This window comes from Onychomys torridus, chromosome 7 (assembly GCF_903995425.1).
Source record: "Onychomys torridus chromosome 7, mOncTor1.1, whole genome shotgun sequence".
NCBI lineage: Eukaryota > Metazoa > Chordata > Mammalia > Rodentia > Cricetidae > Onychomys > Onychomys torridus.
This window is the reverse complement of record NC_050449.1, coordinates 58,640,393-58,659,950: the sequence shown is the minus strand read 5'-3', so window position 1 is coordinate 58,659,950 and position 19,558 is coordinate 58,640,393. Positions and strand designations below refer to the sequence as shown.

At 51.6% G+C, this 19,558-nt stretch overlaps 1 protein-coding gene across 2 annotated transcripts in view; it reads right to left on the bottom strand.

Annotated features, from left to right (window-relative positions):
• The window catches only part of Igdcc3 (immunoglobulin superfamily DCC subclass member 3), a 42,723-nt gene extending 24,255 nt beyond the window's left edge, over window positions 1-18,468 (bottom strand). For both annotated transcript variants that reach the window (XM_036193068.1, XM_036193069.1), the window contains exons 1-2: window positions 18,097-18,468; window positions 14,785-15,090 (exon numbers count right to left, since the gene is read on the bottom strand). In XM_036193068.1, the coding sequence (XP_036048961.1) occupies window positions 14,785-15,090; window positions 18,097-18,211 (421 nt within the window). In that variant the 5' untranslated portion in view covers window positions 18,212-18,468. The remainder of the gene's footprint in view (window positions 1-14,784; window positions 15,091-18,096) is intronic.
• Window positions 18,469-19,558: the final 1,090 nt, after the last annotated feature.

Below are 19,558 nucleotides of genomic sequence, written 5' to 3'. Positions count from 1 at the left end.
TAGAAGCCAGAGCCTGAATGTCCTCAATCATGCTTCATCTTATTTTTTAATTTTTTTAAAAAGATTTTTATTTATGTGTGTGCACACATGTGTGCAGGCATACGTGCATGCACATGCTATTGGAGTCCAGAAGAGTGTGTCAGATCCCCTGGAGCTAGAGTTACAGGCTGTTGTGAGCCACCTGGCCACTGGAAGTGGGTGCTAGGACCTGAACTGGGGTCCCCTGGAAGAGCAGTAAGTGCCCTCTCTCTAGACCCCATTGCCTTCATGTTTGAGGTAGGCTCCCTGGCTAGACTGAATAATTACCCAGAAAGCCCCAGAGGTCCTCCTGTCTCTGCCTACCCAGCACTGGGACTGCAGGCATGTGGTTCTGTGTCAGACTTTTTAATGTGGGTGCTGGGGATCAGAACTCAGGTCCTTATGCTGTACAGCAATCTCATCACCGAGCGATCCCTAGCCGACTACCTCTATTTTATTAAGATTTAATGCTCAGCCAAGCAGAAATGACCTGTGTGTGCATGCACATGCCTGCCTTTGTAGTTTTTTGGCTTTTTCGAGACACGGTTTCTCTGTGTAGCTTTGCGCCTTTCCTGGAACTCTCTTTGTAGCCCAGGCTGGCCTCGAACTCACAGAGATCTGCCTGGCTCCGCCTCCCGAGTGCTGGGATCAAAGGCGTGTGCCACCACCCGGCTGACTCTACACTTTTAACGGAAGCCTTTCACCTCTTACTTTCTCAGGCCAAATAAGTAACTTCTGAGAAAATACTCCACAGGTAAGAACTCTGAAAGACAATGAGGATAATGTAAGTGTGGGTTTTTCTTCCCTTCACCATTTCCACAGCAACATCCACCTACAGGGTGCTTCATGCCATTAGGGTTGTAACGCTTTCAGGTGACAGGAAGGCAGGCATGTATATGCACAGTTCTTCCAAAGAGAAGGCACAGGGACAGGAGAAAAGGGAGACTTTTAACACAGAGTCTGGCCTGTTGCCGCTTTTCGGGGTGAGGTCAGTAGTCTGGCCTCCTGAAAGCGCCCCTCGATTTCCCGATAGTCCCACTCTGAGGTGACAGTACCTCTCTTGGTGTGGAGGGCTGAGGTCTGAATTCACTAGGCCAAGCCCTTCTCACTGGACATTTGCTAATGATATCTGTGACCTTGGAGGGAGGGCCCTTCAGAGACCTGAACAGAACAGTGGCACGAGAGTAGGTGCTTGTTAAGACTCTCAGTGACTAGAAAGAGGGCTAAAGGGCACAGTCAGAGGAAGAGGATAAAACTCTTCTATTATCTTTGAGCTAAAAGCAGCCAGACACAGCCAGCGTGGGCTCTGGATGTAGGGACTGAGAAGCCCACTGAAGGGTGTGCTAGGGGAAGCCACTCCTGGAGCCCTTGGAGATAAACTCAGCTTTTTCATTCACCCACCCCAGCCTGTATGTGGGGCTCCAGAGGGCAACCACCTCACAGCAGGCACACTTTCTATCTTCTCACATGGGACTCCCAATTCCATCCTCAGGTACCACCAGCTCCAGGCCATGCTCTGAGGCTACAAGAAGGAGGGATCCTCTCTTCGGTTCTCTCCTATGCCTGTTCTACAGACCAGAGAGAGAGCTGAGCCATATACACCTGTCCCAGAAGGACTGAGCCTTCTTTAGGCCCCCAAAGGGCAAAGCTGTTCACACAACCCAGTGGATCCTCCTCAATGTGATGTGGTAAAAGCAGTGGCTTGCAGTGCTTGGTGGTACATGCTTGTAATTCAGCACCTGGAAAGGTCTGGAATAGGGCTGTGGCTCGGTTGGTAGACTGATTGCCAGCATGCAGGAAGTCCTGGGCTTGACCCCCCCAGCACTACATAAACCAGATATGGTGGCACATGTCTATACTCCCAGTACTCTGGGATCAGAAGTTCATGGTTATCATTGGCTGCATAGTGAGTTCAAGGACAGCCTGGGATACATGAGACCTCTCTCAAAAAGTTAAAATAAAATAATACATTCAATTAAAAAAACAGCATCATTTTATCTCATAAAATCTTAAATCGCAGAAACATCACACCAGGTTGCTTGTTGTAGTATTAATTTTGGCACAGTTTGATGGGAAAATGATTGACTTAGGAAGAACAGTCAGAAGGAAGGGAGGAGACAGGAATATCAAACAGGAACGATGCTGGGCTAATTCTATATAATGCCATCATCGGTGATCTGAAGCAATAGAAACAGCATGTCCTAACGCAACCTGCAGGTGACACTACATTAGACAGGGCTTCTCTGGGGTGATAGAGGAGTGTGACATAATTATCAGGGATCTCAAGAAAATCAGAGTGAAGAGGATTGTTGCAGAAAGAGTGTGACATTCTATATAAGATGAGATGTAAGAGACATGATTAAAATAAATACCCCAAAAGGAAAAAGGAAAAGTAAGCCAGAATTGAAGATGGCAGAAAAAGATCCAGGAGTTGTTGTTTATCACTGGGTTCTAATTCTCTAAGGTCCTATTCAGCACTGCTCTGAAATTAAAACTCAAATCCCATTTGACCAATCAGCACATGGGAAAGAGCATCTGGTCCCTTGCTGGCTTCTGCCACAGCTCTATATTCAGGACTTGGGACAAGGTTCTCAGTTCCCAGGGCAGTGGTATGAGAGTCAGACTAGTCAGGAGGGTGGGAAGAGAGGAAGGCAGGGGCAGTGTGAGCCTGCAACTCCAGAGGAGCTGTGTGTGGCCTTCCCATTCCGATGCAGTCTGGGCAGAAGCCCCCGCCATGTTTATCTGCTATCTATCCTGTAGCCTCTGAGACCTTTGATTCTCCCCTCCCAATTGCAAATTGCAAATAAACTGTCTAGTCCTGCCCTGTGGTCAAAAATCCTTGGCCAAGCCCCTTGGAAAGAGCAGAGTAAGGAGGCCAAGGCTTACAGCTCTTCCTTTTTTTTTTTTTTCCTTTCTTTTTTTTCCTGCAGCTCCAGATTCCCAAACTGAGTAGAGGGCAAGTTTTCAGAGTTAGCCAGGTAAAGATGTCCCTGTTCAAAATGACCACAGCAGACTCCAGGAGTAGGAACCCTGAGACACTGGGCCCTGGATATCCAGAGCCAAGGAAGTGAGGAAACACACCAAGGCACAGACTTGCACGCTTGCACACATGCTTGTGGCTGCAGAGGTGACGAGTGAGCAAGGGGCTAATAAACTACAGAGGTGGGAGGGCATGTGTGGAGGGCAGCACGTGACCAACAGAGTCACAAGTGCTGTGACAAGGCAATTCTGAGCAAACTCCAAGTCCAAGTGATTTCAGAAGGAGTACCGAGCAGAATCAGAAGTAACGGGGTCTGGGGAAGACTGGAGCCTTGAGCACCATGCATGTCAGCTGAGTCCCAAAAGATACAACGACTGATCTGTTTCGGGGCCTCTCAGCCACATCTAACCCCTCACTAGTAAGGACCCCTGCTCTGTGTCCCTCCAACAGATACCTTTTGCTCTTCCCTACTGGGCAGGCTGCTGCATTGTTCAGTGAGGCCAAGAGGGCCAGGGGACCACTGTGGGCTTCTCTGTAGAATATCAGGAGGAGGTGTTCATCTGTCCTCCATAGCAGGCTAGGAGAGACTATAACCTTGGGCAGAGGTGGGCAGGTAACTCCTGGAAGCATTGGGCCATCAAGCCCAGGGGACTGGAGTCACTGCCTTGGCCAGGGGACAATAGTACAAGGACAATCAGCAGCCGTAGCTCCTTCCTCCGGGCTGATTATGGCTCTTCCCTGACACCCTCCTTCCCCTCCCCCTCCTGCCAGGACCCCTGGGGAGAAGGAGCCATCACAAACCAAGCCAGTTCCTCTCCTGTGATTTGTTCTGAATTTTCAAACAAAGAGTGATTATGACAGATGTGGAGCAATCAGCATCATTATGCGTGAGGAACAAGGAAGTGAAAGGGAGCCTAGGGACCCCGTGGGGGGGAGGGGAATTTGTCTTCCCTCCTCAGGAACAGGCAACTCCCATCTCTACCTCCCATAACCCCAGCAAACCCCCCAACTTCCTTCCCTCATGCCTTACTCGCTCTGCCCCAAGCCTTCCTGGAAGTTCCTTAGCAGTGGCTCCAGGTAGGGGAAGAGGAACCTCCTAGGCCAGGGTTCAAAGCTGGTCTCTTCCCCATCCCCATGTGGCTTGGGTATCTGTGTGCACTGTAACAGGCTAACCTGGGTTCGAATCTCAGCTTCCCCACTTCCTGGGTCCCTCGAGCAAGTTATTCAATCATTCTGGACCCCCATTTTCTCATCTGCAAAACAGCCCTGGAAATACTAGTGGGCCTGTTGTGGGAATTAAGACAATGAGCCCAGAGAGGGTTTATCACAGAGCAGACCCCCATGACTATGATTACATCTTTTATTATTATTAGCCGGAGCGACAACTCAAGGCCAGTCCCCTGTATCCAGTGTGCTTGGGGAACTCATTAAGTCCTCAATCTGCCATGGGTGTGTCAGCAGCCCTCACCAGAACTCCAACCACGGCAAAAACAAAAGAGAGACATACTCAGCCCAGTGTGTCCCCGGGACAGGCACAAGGGACTATCCCCACCCTCTCTCTGAAGTAGGGGGTAATAAGGTTTTGATGAAGGCCAGAATTCAGAGAGGTGACAAGCCAGGTTTTCCGAAATATCTGACAATGGAAGTGGCTGGGCCAAGGCCTGAAGAATGGGGTAGAGGGATGGGGTTGGGGACCTAGGTACAGGCTGCCCTGGTTCAGGCAGGGTGAAGAGTTTGAAGCCCAGGCAGAGGGACTAAGAGGTCCTTGGGCAGGTCTTGCCCTTGAGAAATGTTCTTTAAAATTTTATGTGTCTACATGTGCTTCTGTATGAGTGTATGCCACACCTGTGCGGTGGCCCACAGAGGCCAGAGGAGAGTATTGGAGCGCCCCCCCCCCAAACAGGGTTATAGATGGTGGGAGCAACTGGATGTGGGTACTAGGAACCGAACTCAGGTCCTCTGCAGGAGCAGCAAATGGAGACTGGGAAGGCCACAGGGGTCCCAGTGGCCTGAGCATTTTAGGGTGCTTTTCTGCTGCATGGGTTTGGGGAACAGCTACAACTTGGTTCTCTCTCATGGTGGTCTGCCCCTCCTCGGCCCCTCCTCTCCGTTTAGGTGGTCTGGTCTCCATCTGCCCACCCCACGTCCCCGGGGCCTCTTGATAGGCTCCACTCCCTCGCATTCCAGTGGCCTTGGGGGCAGCAGCGAGACCAGAAAGTCCAGTTTCTGCCCATTATCAATTGCTAGCATCTCTTTGCAACCCAACACCAGCATTCCAGAGAGCAGCCCAGGGCTGCCCCAGCTCTCAGTCAGGGTCACTGTCCAGCTAGGAGGCAGTGGTGGCGGCGGCGGCGAGGGGTCTCAGATTGCTCCCAGTAAAGGCCAGCCACTGGGGAGGCCCTTACTTGTGTGTGTGTGTGTGTGTGTATGTGTGTGTGTGTGTGTGTGTGTGTGTGTGTGTGTGTGAGCCTGTGGAGCCCTTCTTTTGGGGTCCTCTTTGGACCCCCTTCTCTTTGGCTCTCTACAGAGGCCAGCTGCTCCCATAACACAGCTGGGAACACAGCCGGTTAGAGAAGTCACTACGGAGGAAGGTAGGAGAACCAGCAGACCAGTGAATGGGGAAAGAAAGAAGGGGTGAGGAGAAGATGAGGAGAACAGAGCAGAAGAAACTGGTGCTGGGGTGGTTACAGGCAAACACACCGAGAGCTGCCTCAGAGGAAGGCAGAGATGGGTAGTGTATGGAAAAGAGACTGAAATGGTGGGGGAGATGGTGGGGTGCAAGTCTCCACATCAAACTCCTCGACCTGAACCAGGCTGTACTGTGCCTAGGTTCAATCCAGCTGCCCCTCTCTCCCTTCTGGCCTTTTCCCACCTTCTTAGCCTAGGACATGAGGTCCAGGAGCCCCTTCTTGTGAAGTGCACAGACATCCCCCTACCTGCTCTTTGAGAGCACTAAATATCAGCATTTTAGCAAGTCTTGGGACAGGGCAGCAAGCTCAGAGATGAGGGAGAGGTTTGTGGGGAGGGGGGTTGCCAGCACATGTCATAGGTTCATTAGGGTGGCAGGCAGATCTGGGGACCCACGCACGTGATGAATGACTGTGGGTGGCGCTACAGCCGTGTTTCCTGGCTTACGGTTGAAGACCTCACCCTCCCAGCAATGACCAGTGGCTCACCTGCTCCCTTCTCACTTCAGTCCATCAGGACGGGAAACTATCAACCCTTTATGGGGCCTGCACCAGCTCTGCAGCCACAGCCAAGCTATGCTGCTCATACCAAGAGGGTGGAGAGATGAGCCCAGGCCCCCCCACCCCCCACCCCCGCAGCTGCCACACACGCACTCACACACATGGCTACAGCTAGAGAAACTGAGGGTGTCACAGGTTAGCTGCACACAGGGCAGACATCTTTGATGGAATTACTCAGTACAGTTTAAACAAGACAGGAAGGAACCCTTTGGTTTCCATTCTGGGTGCCTTTCTGTTCCACTCACTTATTAAGGGAGTGTAAAGTAACGGTCAAGCTACTGTGCAAAAGTCTTTCTTCAAGACACACACACACACACACACACACACACACACACACACACACACACGCACGCACACCAGCCTGCAGGGGCTCTGGAGAGGAAAGAGAAAGGCAATACATGTAAGCCAGGAGTGAAAAAGTCCTTTCTCCCTAGGGGTGGGAAGGGGGCAGAGGGTTAAGGGGGGCTGGGGGTCTGTTTCATTTGCAGGCTGCAAATGCCTCTCCTATTCACGGGCCCACATTCCCAGCCCAGGCGCCTGGCCACTGACAATACGGGACAGGAACAGAGAAGATTTGCACATTGTGTTTAAGGGGCCAGCTGGCTGCCTGCGACGGTGGAGCCAAGGTGTGGGAACCAGAGGCACTCCACGTCCTGCCGGGGAGGGAGGGGGCAGCCCAGAGCCCTGCACAGAGCTGGAGGCCTCCCTCCCATCAGGCCCAAGTGCCTGGGGCTGCAGGACCCATCCAGCCAGAGATGAAGGTTCAAGGCAGGAGACCCAAGACCCTACAGGGAGAATCAGGCAATGGAGTGTGAGTCACAGCCCATCTGGTGGGGCAGACAGAGCTTCAGTTCTTCTGGAGAAGAACAGACAGACACCCATGATCCTGCCCCATGTGAACACACTGTACTTTCAGGCCCATTCTCCATGTGCATGGTCTCTGTTCTTTGGAACTGTGCTATCAGCCTATCAATTTAAGAAGGGGGGGGGACACACGTACTTTGGGCCCAGCAGGCCACATGTTCATTTAGTTTTTACTAAGCTCCTCAGGCAGGGGATGTGAGAAATACAAAAAACCAAGAAGCCCTCCAGGAGCTTAAAATCTAGCTGAAGAGACAGATGGAGTGCGTAGCTATAAACCAGTTAGTTAACAACACAAGCAGCCATCGCCCAGGGGAAGGGCTCTCTAATCAGAATGCCACAGACCGCAATCGTTCCCACCAGAGAAGAAAAAGAACTGCAAGTTAGGTGACTCGGGAGGAACTGCGTGTGGTAAGAAGGGGCAAGAATGGGCTGGGGAAAGTTCCAGCAAAGGCAGGTCTGTCCTGAGGACCTCACAGAAGAGACAGGCCTGGGACACACTCTCTAGTGACTTGTTCAGGCACACAGGACTCCTGGGTCCCAAAAGGGCCTTTCCATTTTCCTTCCCTTTCTATCAAAGGGTATCCAAATAATGGTCCACACGTGGGCTTAAGAGACAGCCTAGTTAGTAAAGTACTTGCCTTCCAAGCACAAGGACCAGAGTTCAATCCCCAGAAACTGCTCGTAGAAAAACAAACAAAAACCCAAAACATGAGACATCAGTCCCAGTGCTAGGGAGGTGGATACAGGCAGATATCCCTGGAGCTCCCCGGCCAATCAGTCAATTCTACTTTGAGAGCTCCAGGCTACTGAGAGACTCTGCCTTAATAAAACAAGGTACATAAGGTACATTGGGTGTGGTGGGCCACGCCTTTAATCCCAACAGTAGGGAAGCAGAGGCAGGTAGATCTCTATGAGTTCAAGTCCAGTCTGGTTTATACAGTGAGTTCCAGACCAGTCAGGGACATAGTGAGACTCTGTCTTAAAAAAACAAAAAAAAAAGTGGATGCTACCTACAGAATGATACCCAAGACTGTCCTTTGGCTTCTACACTCAAATGTGCGCGCGCGCGCGCACACGCGCGCACACACACACACACACACACACACACACACACACACACCATAGGTGAGGCATGATTGGCAGGTAAAAGGAGCTGACCCTCATCCATCTGTCACATCATGATAGGGTGAACTTGCAGCAGGAAGTACGTCTACGTGTGGGCCCTCACCCACCAGTTGAAATTTTAGCTGCAGAGCCTGCATGTTTGAAAGGCAGTGAGGGACATTTCCTTGGATCTCCTCAGCTAGGTTGCCCTTCAAAGACAGTAGGAAAGCTTTGGTTCCACTAAGCCTGGACAATCACCTATCAGGTGACAGAGGCCTTCACAGTCACCAGCCACAGTGCCTGGACCCACTTCCCCACACCTTACTCAGGGCCTTGTCTGCACACTGAACCTCCCACCAAGTTTAGCCCCCAGGAGCTTCTGCCCACACTTGGCCCCACCCCAACCTAGTTCCAGATCCACACAACACCAATCATGCTGTCTCTCACACATAAACTGAGAACAATGAATGCAGCTCTCAGAAGCAGAAAGGGCAGCTCTGGAGAGAGCAGGCAACTAGAGTTGGCCTTCTCCCTCTTATGACATCCACTGCTTTACCTAGGAGTCTGATCTCTGACCTTGGGTTTTTTTCTTGGGGGGGAGGGGAGGGCTGAGGATGGAACCCAGGGCTTTGTGCTACCACTGAGCTAAATCCCCAACCCGACCTTGGGGTTTTGTTTTGTTTTTATTTGTTTGTTTGTTTTGTGTTTTTTTGTTTTTTGTTTTGTTTTGTTTTGTTTTGAGACAGGGTTTCTCTGTGTAGTTTTGCGCCTTTCCTGGATCTCACTTTGTAGACCAGGCTGGCCTCAAACTCACAAAGATCCACCTGCCTCTGCTGGAATTAAAGGCGTGCGCCACCACTGCCCTGATGTTGATTCCTCATCAATAGTCAAAAGCACTGCCTATGGTCTGTGCTGAACTCTTCATGGACATAATCCTAGGAAATCTGGGGCTCCAAGAATGATTTGCCCAAGGTCCCAAAGCCAGTGGGTAGTGGGGACGCCCAAGGCCACCCTGCCTAGGTCTGCTTTCTGTATCAGACTACATCTGAACTCACTGTTAGGACCACCCAGCTTGCTTGAAGCATCAGCTGGCATGAGTGGACAATGCCTACCACTACCCAGGATGCCTTTGAGCTTCTCCTAGATGTCAAGCCCTTTACTCCACTACCTCAGAAGTGTTCCCAAAGCCAGAAACACAGAGGGGATTACAGCCTTTGCCCAGATGGGGATACAGTGGCTCAAGAAGGTTAAGTAACATTTGCGCAGGGCTTCTGATCAATGTGTGGCAGAGCTGGTTCAAACCCACCCCGTCTCTGTCCCTCAAGCCTTTGCTCTATGGACTTCAGTAGGCCACCCACGGTTTCCCAAATTATAGATGATGTGATATTACGACATGAGACTGGGTAGTCCCTCAGAGTCAGCTGTGGGTCAGCAGCATTGCCATTACCTGGGCTCTCACTAGATGCAGAAATCTGGGCCAGGCGGTGGTGGCGCATGCCTTTAATCCCGGCACTCGGGAGGCAGAGGCAGGCGGATCTCTATGAGTTTGAGGCCAGCCTGGACTACAGAGTGAGTTCCAGGAAAGGCGCAAAGCTACACAGAGAAACCCTGTCTCGAAAGACAAAAAACAAACAAACAAACAAAACAAAACAACAAAAAAAAAGAAGAAAGAAAGAAATCTGGGCCTTGTCTAGATATTTAGATTCAAAATCATATCTTATCAAGATCCCCTCACCCTGGGGCGTTGTCAGGATGGGTTCAGTTTGGGAACTCCTGCACTTGATCATAGGGTATTTCTCTTCCATTCCCCCAGGATCAAGAGGCAGGATGGAGGGCAAAGAGCTAGGAATGGGTCCCTTACTAATCTCTGCCACCTGAGCATAGGCCATCCCCCCTTTAAAATTTTTAGTTTATGTGTATGGGTGTTTTGCCTGCATGTGTGTCTATGCACCATCACATCTACACCTGATGCCCAAGGAAGCCAGGAGAAAGCGTTAAACTCTCTGGGACTGGAGTTCCTGACAGTTGTAAGGTGCCATGTGAGTGCTGGGAATTGAACCTGGGTCCTCTGGAAGAGCTACAGGTGCTCTTAACCAAACCACTGAGCCATCTCTCCAGCCCTGAAATCATCCCTTTTTGAAATAAACCAGGCACAAAAATCTCACTCAGCAAGAGGGAGTCAATGAATGCATGTGTCCCTCCAGAGGGAGAGTGTGGTAGTTAGGCCGGGAAGGGTTACAACAGAACATGGAGCTCCCAGACTCATGGCCTGGTAGGTTTACATGGAGCTTTCTCTAGATGAATACCAACAAGTGAGAAATCCCAGGCTGGGAGTGGAATCAGCTGAAGATTACCTTGAAAGGTTTTTGTCTGTGAAGCTGACTTTAAACAAACATGGGTTCCTGAGTGATTCCTGTTTGTCAGGCAGAGTTTAGGACGCTCTGGTCCTTGTGACTCTCCTTCAAGGTAGGATGAAATATACCTTGTGCCGTGGGCCAGGAGACGTGGCCAAGGGAACAGAATCTTCACATCAGCAAGTCTCAGTTTTCAACCCTCACACTATTGGCCTGTGAGACAGCAAGTCAGAGTCTAAAAATCCTGAGATCATGAGTAGATCACAGAACCCGAGCTGCTGTATCCCAAACTCGAGTTCCAAGGATAAGCCAGCCTGTGCAGCACAGCCCACCTTGGGAAGAATCCAGTTCAAGGACAGCATCTGGAGTTGTCAGAGTGGCCTCCGGCCTAGAACTCTGATGTCCCAGCAGACCTGTCTATGAGCAGTTCCAAGCATGCTACCCCCATGGGACTCACAGGAGAAGCAGGGCCCTAGGGACTCCTCACACCTTTTCATAAGGTCACCCTCCCATGTCTCACAACATCTGCAGTGCCTGCAGGCAAGGCCAGGGGTGACTACCCAAGGAGGGACCTGAGGCTGATAATCAGCTCTAAAGCTCCAGGAACATTGCCTGTGAAGTAAAAAGATGGAATCACTTACACCGTTGCTTGGGGCCAAAGCAAGTCCCCACCAGCACAGCCTTGAAGAGGGGAGGGGAAAACTACCTCAGACTAACAGTCAGAGACAACTCCCTTAGCTGTTCCTGGGACCCCAAGAATTAACCAGGCCAGCTCCACCCACAGCTCAATTCCTTACATTGCTAGAGTTGAAAAAAACCCTTCCAGCCTTAAGACACGGGGAGGTGCCTAGTCTCACTTTAACTTGATAGGCCATGTTTGGTTGATATCCAGCTGCACACCTGTGAGGACCTGGATTTGAATCTCCAGAACCAATGTAAAAAGCTGGGCCTATAATCCCAGGGTTGGGGAGATGGAAACAGCAGGACCCCTGGGACTTGCTGGCCAGTAGGTCCAGCTATATCAGTGAGCTCTGAGCTCAATGAGAAACACTATTTAAAAAGTAAGGTCAATCATGGTTAAGGAGGACACCTGACATCAACTTCTGTCCCCCATACATGTACGTACATCCCCTCATACGTGCACACACATGAACATGTATGCACATACAATGAGACTGATAGAATGCTACCTTAGTATTGTTTAAGTCCCTAGGTTTGACTCCCAGCATGAAAAAAAGAAGAAAAGAAAAATTCATCTACCATTTTTCCCCTTCACAGCCTTTCTGTCTTCTTCTGAAGTTTTACCTCCCAGGATCCTTTGCTGGACCCAACAGGCCTCTATCTCGCCTGACTAAAACTGGCCATGGCATTGTGGAAGGACTCATGACCCGAGCCCTTAACATCAGCAGAAGACTGTGGTGGCCCCTCTGTGTCATGCTGGCTGTGGGACTTCATGCCTGTACCCACTGGCACTGCCAAGGATGTGGGTAAGGTCAACCCAAGCTGAAGGGGATGCTCACTGGCAAGGCCTTCCATGTTCCTAGCCCTGGCGTGTTTGTCGTGGATCTGACATGGCACATGGGGAAATCTGCAATAACATCAAGAAGGCGGTCAAGCAGGCTTTGGAGGGCTCACTAAATGGCATCCTGGGCTACACTGAGGACCAGGCTGTCTCTTCAGTCTTTAATAGTGCTGCCCACCCATCCTCCTCTGATGCTGGGGCTGGCATTGTTCTCAACAACAACTCTGTAAAGCTCATTTCCTGTCATTCCTATAACAATGAATACCGCTACAGCATCAGGGTGGTGGATGCCTTACGTGGCCTCCAAGGAATAAGAAGCCTTGGATCATCTACCTGGAAAGAGCAGAGAGGAAGAGGGAGGCCCTCAGCTGCTGAGGAGTCCCTGTCGCAACTCAGTCCTGAAACTCTGAGTATCTTTCCTCAGTTTCCAGTCCAGACCCACAGAAGAAGGGGAGGGGCTTAGGGAGCACTACTCTCTTGAACACCATCAATAAAGTTCCAGTGCACGTGCCAAAATAAATACAATAAAATAAAACGGACCATGGAGATAGGCAGTGTTGTCCTGGGAAGCCCTCTCCCACCCTCATTCCCCCCATTCCCAGACTCCAGGTCTTCCTCTGGTTCCCAACCTCCACTCACACACCCGGCCATCTGCTCGGAGACTGTACCAGTCTCTTTGCCTGGTAGAGAGGGCCAGGGCCAGGGGTGGCTGAGCCAGAAGTGATTCCCATCTCAAAGTCCAGGGCTGCTTCCCAGCAAGCTCCATATGGGGGCCTGGATCAGCCTTTCCTCAGAACAAAGGGGCATCTTCAGCCCAGCACGAGGGCTCCTGCCTGGAACAATTCATCACTCACCAGCCCGTTCACAGTAACAGTGCAAATGTCCTCTGAGCCAGGAAGGAACTTGTCAGCAGCGTTCACAGGGAAGAAGGCAGCATGCCATAGGAGTTAAGTGGGAGGGCATGGAGTTCAGGTTGCCCAGGCTGCAGCCTGGCTCTTCTGCCTCCCAGAATGTCACTACTGAATCCCACCCTCCTCCAGGCCCAGATTTCTCATCTCTAAAAGGGGAATGTTAGTGAATGTCTCCCTCAGTCATTATGAAGGTTCAATGGAATAAGTCACATAAAGCATTTTGGGTGCTCAGCATGCAGCAAGTACCAAATAAATGCTGCGAATTATTAGCAAAGTTAAAGCGTCCTTTCTAAGGGACAGTGGCTCCCTGGAAGAACAGAGATTTAGGATGGAGAACACTGTTCACTGGCCTCTCAACTGTGCCATTTCTCAAGAGGATTGTCTTTTCTTCCTCCTTCCTTCCTTTTCTTCCTCTTCCTCCAATAAATTTCTCTCCCTCTGGTTTGAGACAGGATTTCTTTGTGTAATAGTCCTGGATGTCTTGGAACTCATTCTATAGACCAGGCTGGCCTTGAACTCAGAGATCCACCTGCCCCTGCCTCCTGAGTGCTGGGATTAAAGGCTTGTGCCACCACTGCCTGGCAATCTCTTCTCTTTTTAACATCTATTGATTGAGTGTGTGTATGTGTATGTGTGTGTGTGTGTGTGTGTGTGTGTGTGTGTGTGTGTGTGTGTGTAGGCCAGAGGTCAACCTCAGGTATCTTCCTTAGCAACATTGTCCACCATGTTTTTTGGAGACAAGGTCTCTCATTGGCACCTAGTGCTAGCCAATTCAACTAAGCTGGCTGGACAGTGAGCTTCAAGGATTCCCCGTCTTCACTTCCCCAGCACTAATTATAGGCTGCTGCTACCACACCCAGGGGTTTTGGGGATCAGACTCAGGCCCCCACGCTTGTGCAGCAAGTACTTTTCTGACAGTTTCCCCAGCACCACCGACCACAGGTTTTTGTTGTTTTTTAGTTTTTCGAGATAGGGTTTCCCTGTGTAGCTTTGTGCCTTTCCTAGAACTTGCTTTGGAGACCAGGCTGGCCTCAAACTCACAGGGATTCGCCTGCCTCTGCCTCCTGAGTGCTGGGATCAAAGGAGTGCACCACCCCGACCGGCTGTTGTTTTGTTTTTAAAGAAAATTATTGACAGGTTTGAGAACTCTATTACTGGCACAGTGAAGTCTTATCCCACTCAAAATTAACCTATAGTTATAAATTTCATGCTGTTAAACTCTCTGAAAAATCTAAGTGCCCCCTTAAAATAAGGCAAGTTTTAAAGATTTATTTATTATGTATACAGTGTTCTGCCTGCACGCCAGAAGAGAGGGCAACAGATCCCACTAGAGATGGTTTTGAGCCACCATGTGGTTGCTGGGAATTGAACTCAGGTCCTCTGGAAGAGCAGCCAGTGCTCTTAACCTCTGAGCCATCTCTCCAGCCCCAGGCAAGTTTTTCTATGTTTAAACAGCAGAACATATTCAATGGACCAGGATGCTCATGGTATGACATACAGGTGAAAACCTTGATACCCTGAATGAAACATGGATGAGGCCCCACCTCCAGCCTATGAGTCTTTGGCTACAATCTTGTCAGTTTACATTCCAGTCACTAAAAAGAGCACATGACATACCGTACCATATAAAGTCACCACTGTGCCACCTGTCAACTGACCCAAGCTAGAAAATTTGTTCTTCTGAGCTTCACAAAATGGGCCTCCTCCTCTGCTCCCATGACATAGAGTGACCCTGGTCATCCGTCTGATCTACATAAAGGGGGAAAAAGGGACATCTACTTACTTGCAGCCTGGACACGAGCCTTCCGACTGACCAGCAGCCCAAAGCGATTCTGCGCCACACATTCGTAGTCACCCTCGTCTGAAGGGCTGCCTCCCTGCTCCAGCCTGAACTGGTGGATCAGCAAGGACCCATTGGCCAGGAGGGTGGAGTGGGTGCCCTCAGGCAGTTCCGCTCCATTTTTCCTCCAGGAGACTTGCACTGGAGGGGTTCCCTCCACTTTGCAGCCCAGCACTATGGGTTGTCCAGGGACTGCAACAGCATCATTTGGCTCCACAGCAAATGCCAGTTCAGCAGAGTGGCCCAGACCTGCATCAGGGAAGGAGAAATGGAAGGAACGGAGAAGTTAGCATAAAATGTACCTGCAGCCAGTTAGAGCTCCATACACGGCGATTTCAAGTTAGATGGTTCTCTGTACCCATCACACTCCTGTGCTGTGTCTTCAGCCTCAATAGGAATCCCTACCATACACAGAACTGTTATGTGTTACAAACTGCCGTCCTGTACAGTATTCTACTTGACTCCAACCACTGCAGAAAAGTGAATACCCTTTGTACCACGCCTTCTTTCACAGATAAGAAAACAGAAGCCTCAAGACGTTATGTGGCTTGCCCAGGGCCTCACAATTGGTCATTGCAAATCTAAGTCTTGGAAGGCTGGAGAGATGGCTCAGTGACTAAAAGCACTGGCTTCTCTTCCAGAGGACTGAGGTTTGATTTCTTGCTCCTGCATGGGGACCCAACAAACATCTGCATCCAGTCCTGGGGGTTTAATGCCCTCTTCTGGCCTCCATGTGAACCAGACACAGAAGAGATAGACAGACATGCATGCAAGCAAAAAAAAAAAAAAAAAAAAAAAAAAATATCAGAGACTCTGCTGGGCACAGGCCTTTAATCCCAGCACTCGGGAGGCAGAGGCAGGTGGGTCTCTGAATTCCAGGCTAGCCTGGTCTACAGAGTGAGTTCCAGGACAGCCAGAGCTACACAGAGAAACTCTGTCCCCCCAACCACCGCACACCCCCCCCCAAAAAAAATCAGAGTCTGAAAAGCAAGACTGGTACCAGCTCCTGGCTGCCACTCTTGCCATCGCTCGGCACAGGCACCGAAGCCTCACAGACTTTCCGGATGTGACCTTAAAATTTTCAGTGTATCCAGCCGAGCAGTGGTGGCGCACACCTTTAATCCCAGCACTCGGGAGGCAGAGCCAGGCGGATCTCTGTGAGTTCGAGGCCAGCCTGGGCTACCAAGTGAGTTCCAGAAAAGGCGCAAAGCTACACAGAGAAACCCTGTCTCAAAAAACAAAAAAATGAAACAAAAAATTTTCAGTGTATCCTGGTGACCCCTCATCAACTATTTAAGTGTGGCTGGTGACATGATTAACAAGAGAGCGCTCGCTGCGGAAAATTAAAATCACTAAAGCAAGGCCAAGGGCTGGGAATGCATCTCAGTTGGTAGTGTGTTTGCCTAGCATACATAAAGTGTTGGTCCCCAGCACTAAAATCCAACACGGTTGTCCCAGCACCGGTGAGGTGGATCAATAAAGCAGGGATGCACTTTGGCCATCCACATACAAGGATGACAAAGATGTTCCCTCACTGTGAATAAGAAAAAAAAAAAAAAAAAAAAAAAAAAAAAAAAAAGCCTGGTGCGGTGGCACACACTGTTAGTCCCAGCGCTCGGAAGGTAGAGGCCAGTGGATCTCCGAGTTCGAGGCCAGCCCGGTCTATAGAATGAGTTAGGAGTTCCAGGTCAGTCAGGGCTACACAGAGAAACTCTGCCTTGAAAAACCAAACCAAACCTAAAAAGTAGAGTGAGATAGCAATAAATTGGGTTTCCACTTGCTGGCAAAACTATCAGACCTGGTCCAATGCCTGGTTGGGAGAAGCAGGTATGGGCCCAGTACACAGTACTCAGGGTACAAGCTAGGCTGTGTGTGGCCTGTGCTTGCTCCCTTACCCAGGGCTCTGGGTGTTAGTCCTTTGGCCTTTGTTATAAGGAGAGATCAGAAATAGTAAACATCAATATAGATCTCCTAAGTTTAGCAGAAAGTGTGTGTGTGTGTGTGTGTGTGTGTGTGTGTGTGTGTGTGTGATGGTGCCCAGAAGTGAATCAAGAGCCCGGGCAAAAGGCATATTCACTTATATCCCATGGGTGACAGCCAGTCTTTCAAGCAAGCAATTGACCAGATCGCCTATGACTTCACTCCAAGAGGAATGAACCCTCCTTGTCTAAAAGGGCGAGCACAGAGCCCCCTCCTCACATTTCTAGACTCAAGCCCTTCCCTGCTGAGTGAGACCTAGTCTTGCGGGGAGGGGGTTTGGCATTGCCTCCACTCTAGGATAAGAACAGTTTAAGACGTTTGACGCTCACACTCTTTCAAATCCCTCTCATCCTCCACACACCCTAAGTTTGAGCCACCTCCGCCTCCAAGCCAACCCCGCTGAAGCCATAGAGTATAGTTTCTCCTGGGTGAAGAGCAATATTTTGCTTTTTGGTAAGGAAGGAAAGGAAAGAGAATAGTTCAAATGTGTGTCTGCGAAGGACTTGAGAAAGAGGAGGACCTAGATCCACACCCTTCCTTCTTCGGTGACATGAATCTTTTACAGCCACCGAGGAAGTGACGGGTGGCCCTGCAAACCCAGGGCAGGGACTCCTAGAGAGCTCCCTCGGGGAAGGGCGGGGCCCTGGGCAGTGCGGAGGGCAGGCGCTTGCCCTGGGCGACATCATCTCTCCTCCGGCTCTCCGGGCTCTTGGTAGGGTCGCCCTCTCCGCCCACAGGGAATCTTTCTTTCCTCTTCCTCTGGACCCAGTCCCACCTCCAAACACTGTTGGGTGTTGGGGAGTGGGGGGAATGATGCCTTCTCAGTCCCGTGCAGGCGCGCCCCCATCCCCGGACCCCGATCTGCCGCTTCCGGCTTCGGTTGCCTCTGGTTACTGAGGGTCCTCCAGCCAGCCCAGCTCTGCGCACCCTAACTCGCTCTCCTCGGTTGGGACTCGTCCGCTCATTTTCCTCTGGGCTGGTTTCCTTGAGTCCCCAACGCCAGCCTGCTTCCCCAACTCCCGCTTTGCCGCGCTCTCAGCTTCTCCGTCCAGAATCAGGGTCCAGCCCTGGACTTATCCCGAGTCCCCGAGGCCCAGGGAACCGATCCCCCACCCCTCTCCCGAGGTTCTGCCCCCACGCAGTCCTTCCAACCACAGGTAGCTTTGCCAGAATGGCTCTCCCTGTGCCCACAGCGCGCTGTCCCGCCTGGTCTCTCCAGCACGCGCTCCTAGCGCAGGTCCGCCCCTCTCTCCCGGGTTCTGATCCCCAGCTCACCACGGCTTGGTGCGGGCAGCGGCAGCAGTAGCAGCAGCGGCAGCAACGGCGGCAGGAGCCGGGGCCGACGCAGCTCGGGCGGGCGGCGCGGGGACGCGGTGCGCGGCGCAGCCATGGGGCTCTCCGTCCGCTGGGCTCGGCGACGCGCGGCGCTACCCGGGGTAGGGGCCTCTCGCGGGCTCACAGCGCCCCGCGGGGCCGGCGCCGGGGCCGGGGCCGGGGCTCGGGCCGGGGCCGAGCCCGGGCGGCAGGAGGCTGGGGCCGCATGCTGGCCTTAGCGGGGAGCGGAGATCAGGGAGAGCACCGCTTGCGCCATCTTGCACCCACCGCGGCGATCTGTCAGCCGCGCCCGGGGTGCGCGCTCCGCTCTCCGCCCGCGCCCGCACCGCCCTCCTCCTCTGCCCGCCGCCCCCCTCCTCTCCCCTCCCCCAGCCCCCTCTCCCCGGAGGCCGGGTCTGGGGAACAAAAGAGCCGGCGAGCGCTTTAAGCTGCCGGACATTCCCGGCTGCGCGGCGGACGCGCCCCCTGCGCTTTGAACTGCGGCGGGAGTAGCCGGCGCCGACCCCGGCTGCAGCCTGGTATCCGCTCCTCGTGGCCGGTCCGGACTTTAGGATCTGGGAAAGTGAAGACTGTGAGAGAGGGTCCGGGTCCGGGCTGCGGAAAAACACGCAAAGCTGAGGGGTTTGCTCTCCCCCACTTTCTCTGCGGGGCCCTCTTCCACAACGCTCAACTCTGTCTTAAAGACAATTCTCTTAAAACTGCTCAAAGTTGTTAGAGATTCGATATTCCCTAGGTTCCTGGTCCTTCTGTTCAAGGGATGGGTCGTGTCGCTACAAGACTGACTCTCTAGACTGAGGAATTGGGGCACCCCGGTAGGTGACCTGGGAAGAGCAGCCCCAGCTCGACTATAAGAGTCCGATAGAAACCCGAGACTCCACCCGGTTCTGCCGGCTGATCAGCCCAATCATTCTCACTGAGTAGGTCTGAAACCTGAAGACAGCATTATCTCCCCTCAACTTTGTAGATCCTTAAAAGCAAAGGTCCAGCAAATGACCTGGTAACTGAGTAAGCACACTGGAAGTTACAGTTGCCAGGATCATCTCTCAGTGCTGTATCTGATGTTTCACATATTGGAAGGCAACTCTTAAGAGAGACATATATGTTACCCCACAGAGATCTTGAATCTTGGCCTTTTCCTGCTCTATACAACCACCCGGTGGGTCCAACTTAATGGGTGAGTTAATCAAAAGTAAATCCTGGGGTCTAGAGACTTGAAGGTGGCAGTGTCTGCCTCACAAAGGTGCTCTGCCATGACTGGGATGGTAGAGTGTACGAAGTCTCTCTCACCTCTGAGACAGCCCAGCCTGGCCTTGAATGCACTTTGTATAGAAGGCTGACCCTGGACTCTTTAATCCTTCTGTCTCCACATCCCAAGTGCTAGGATTATGAGTCTGTGCCACAA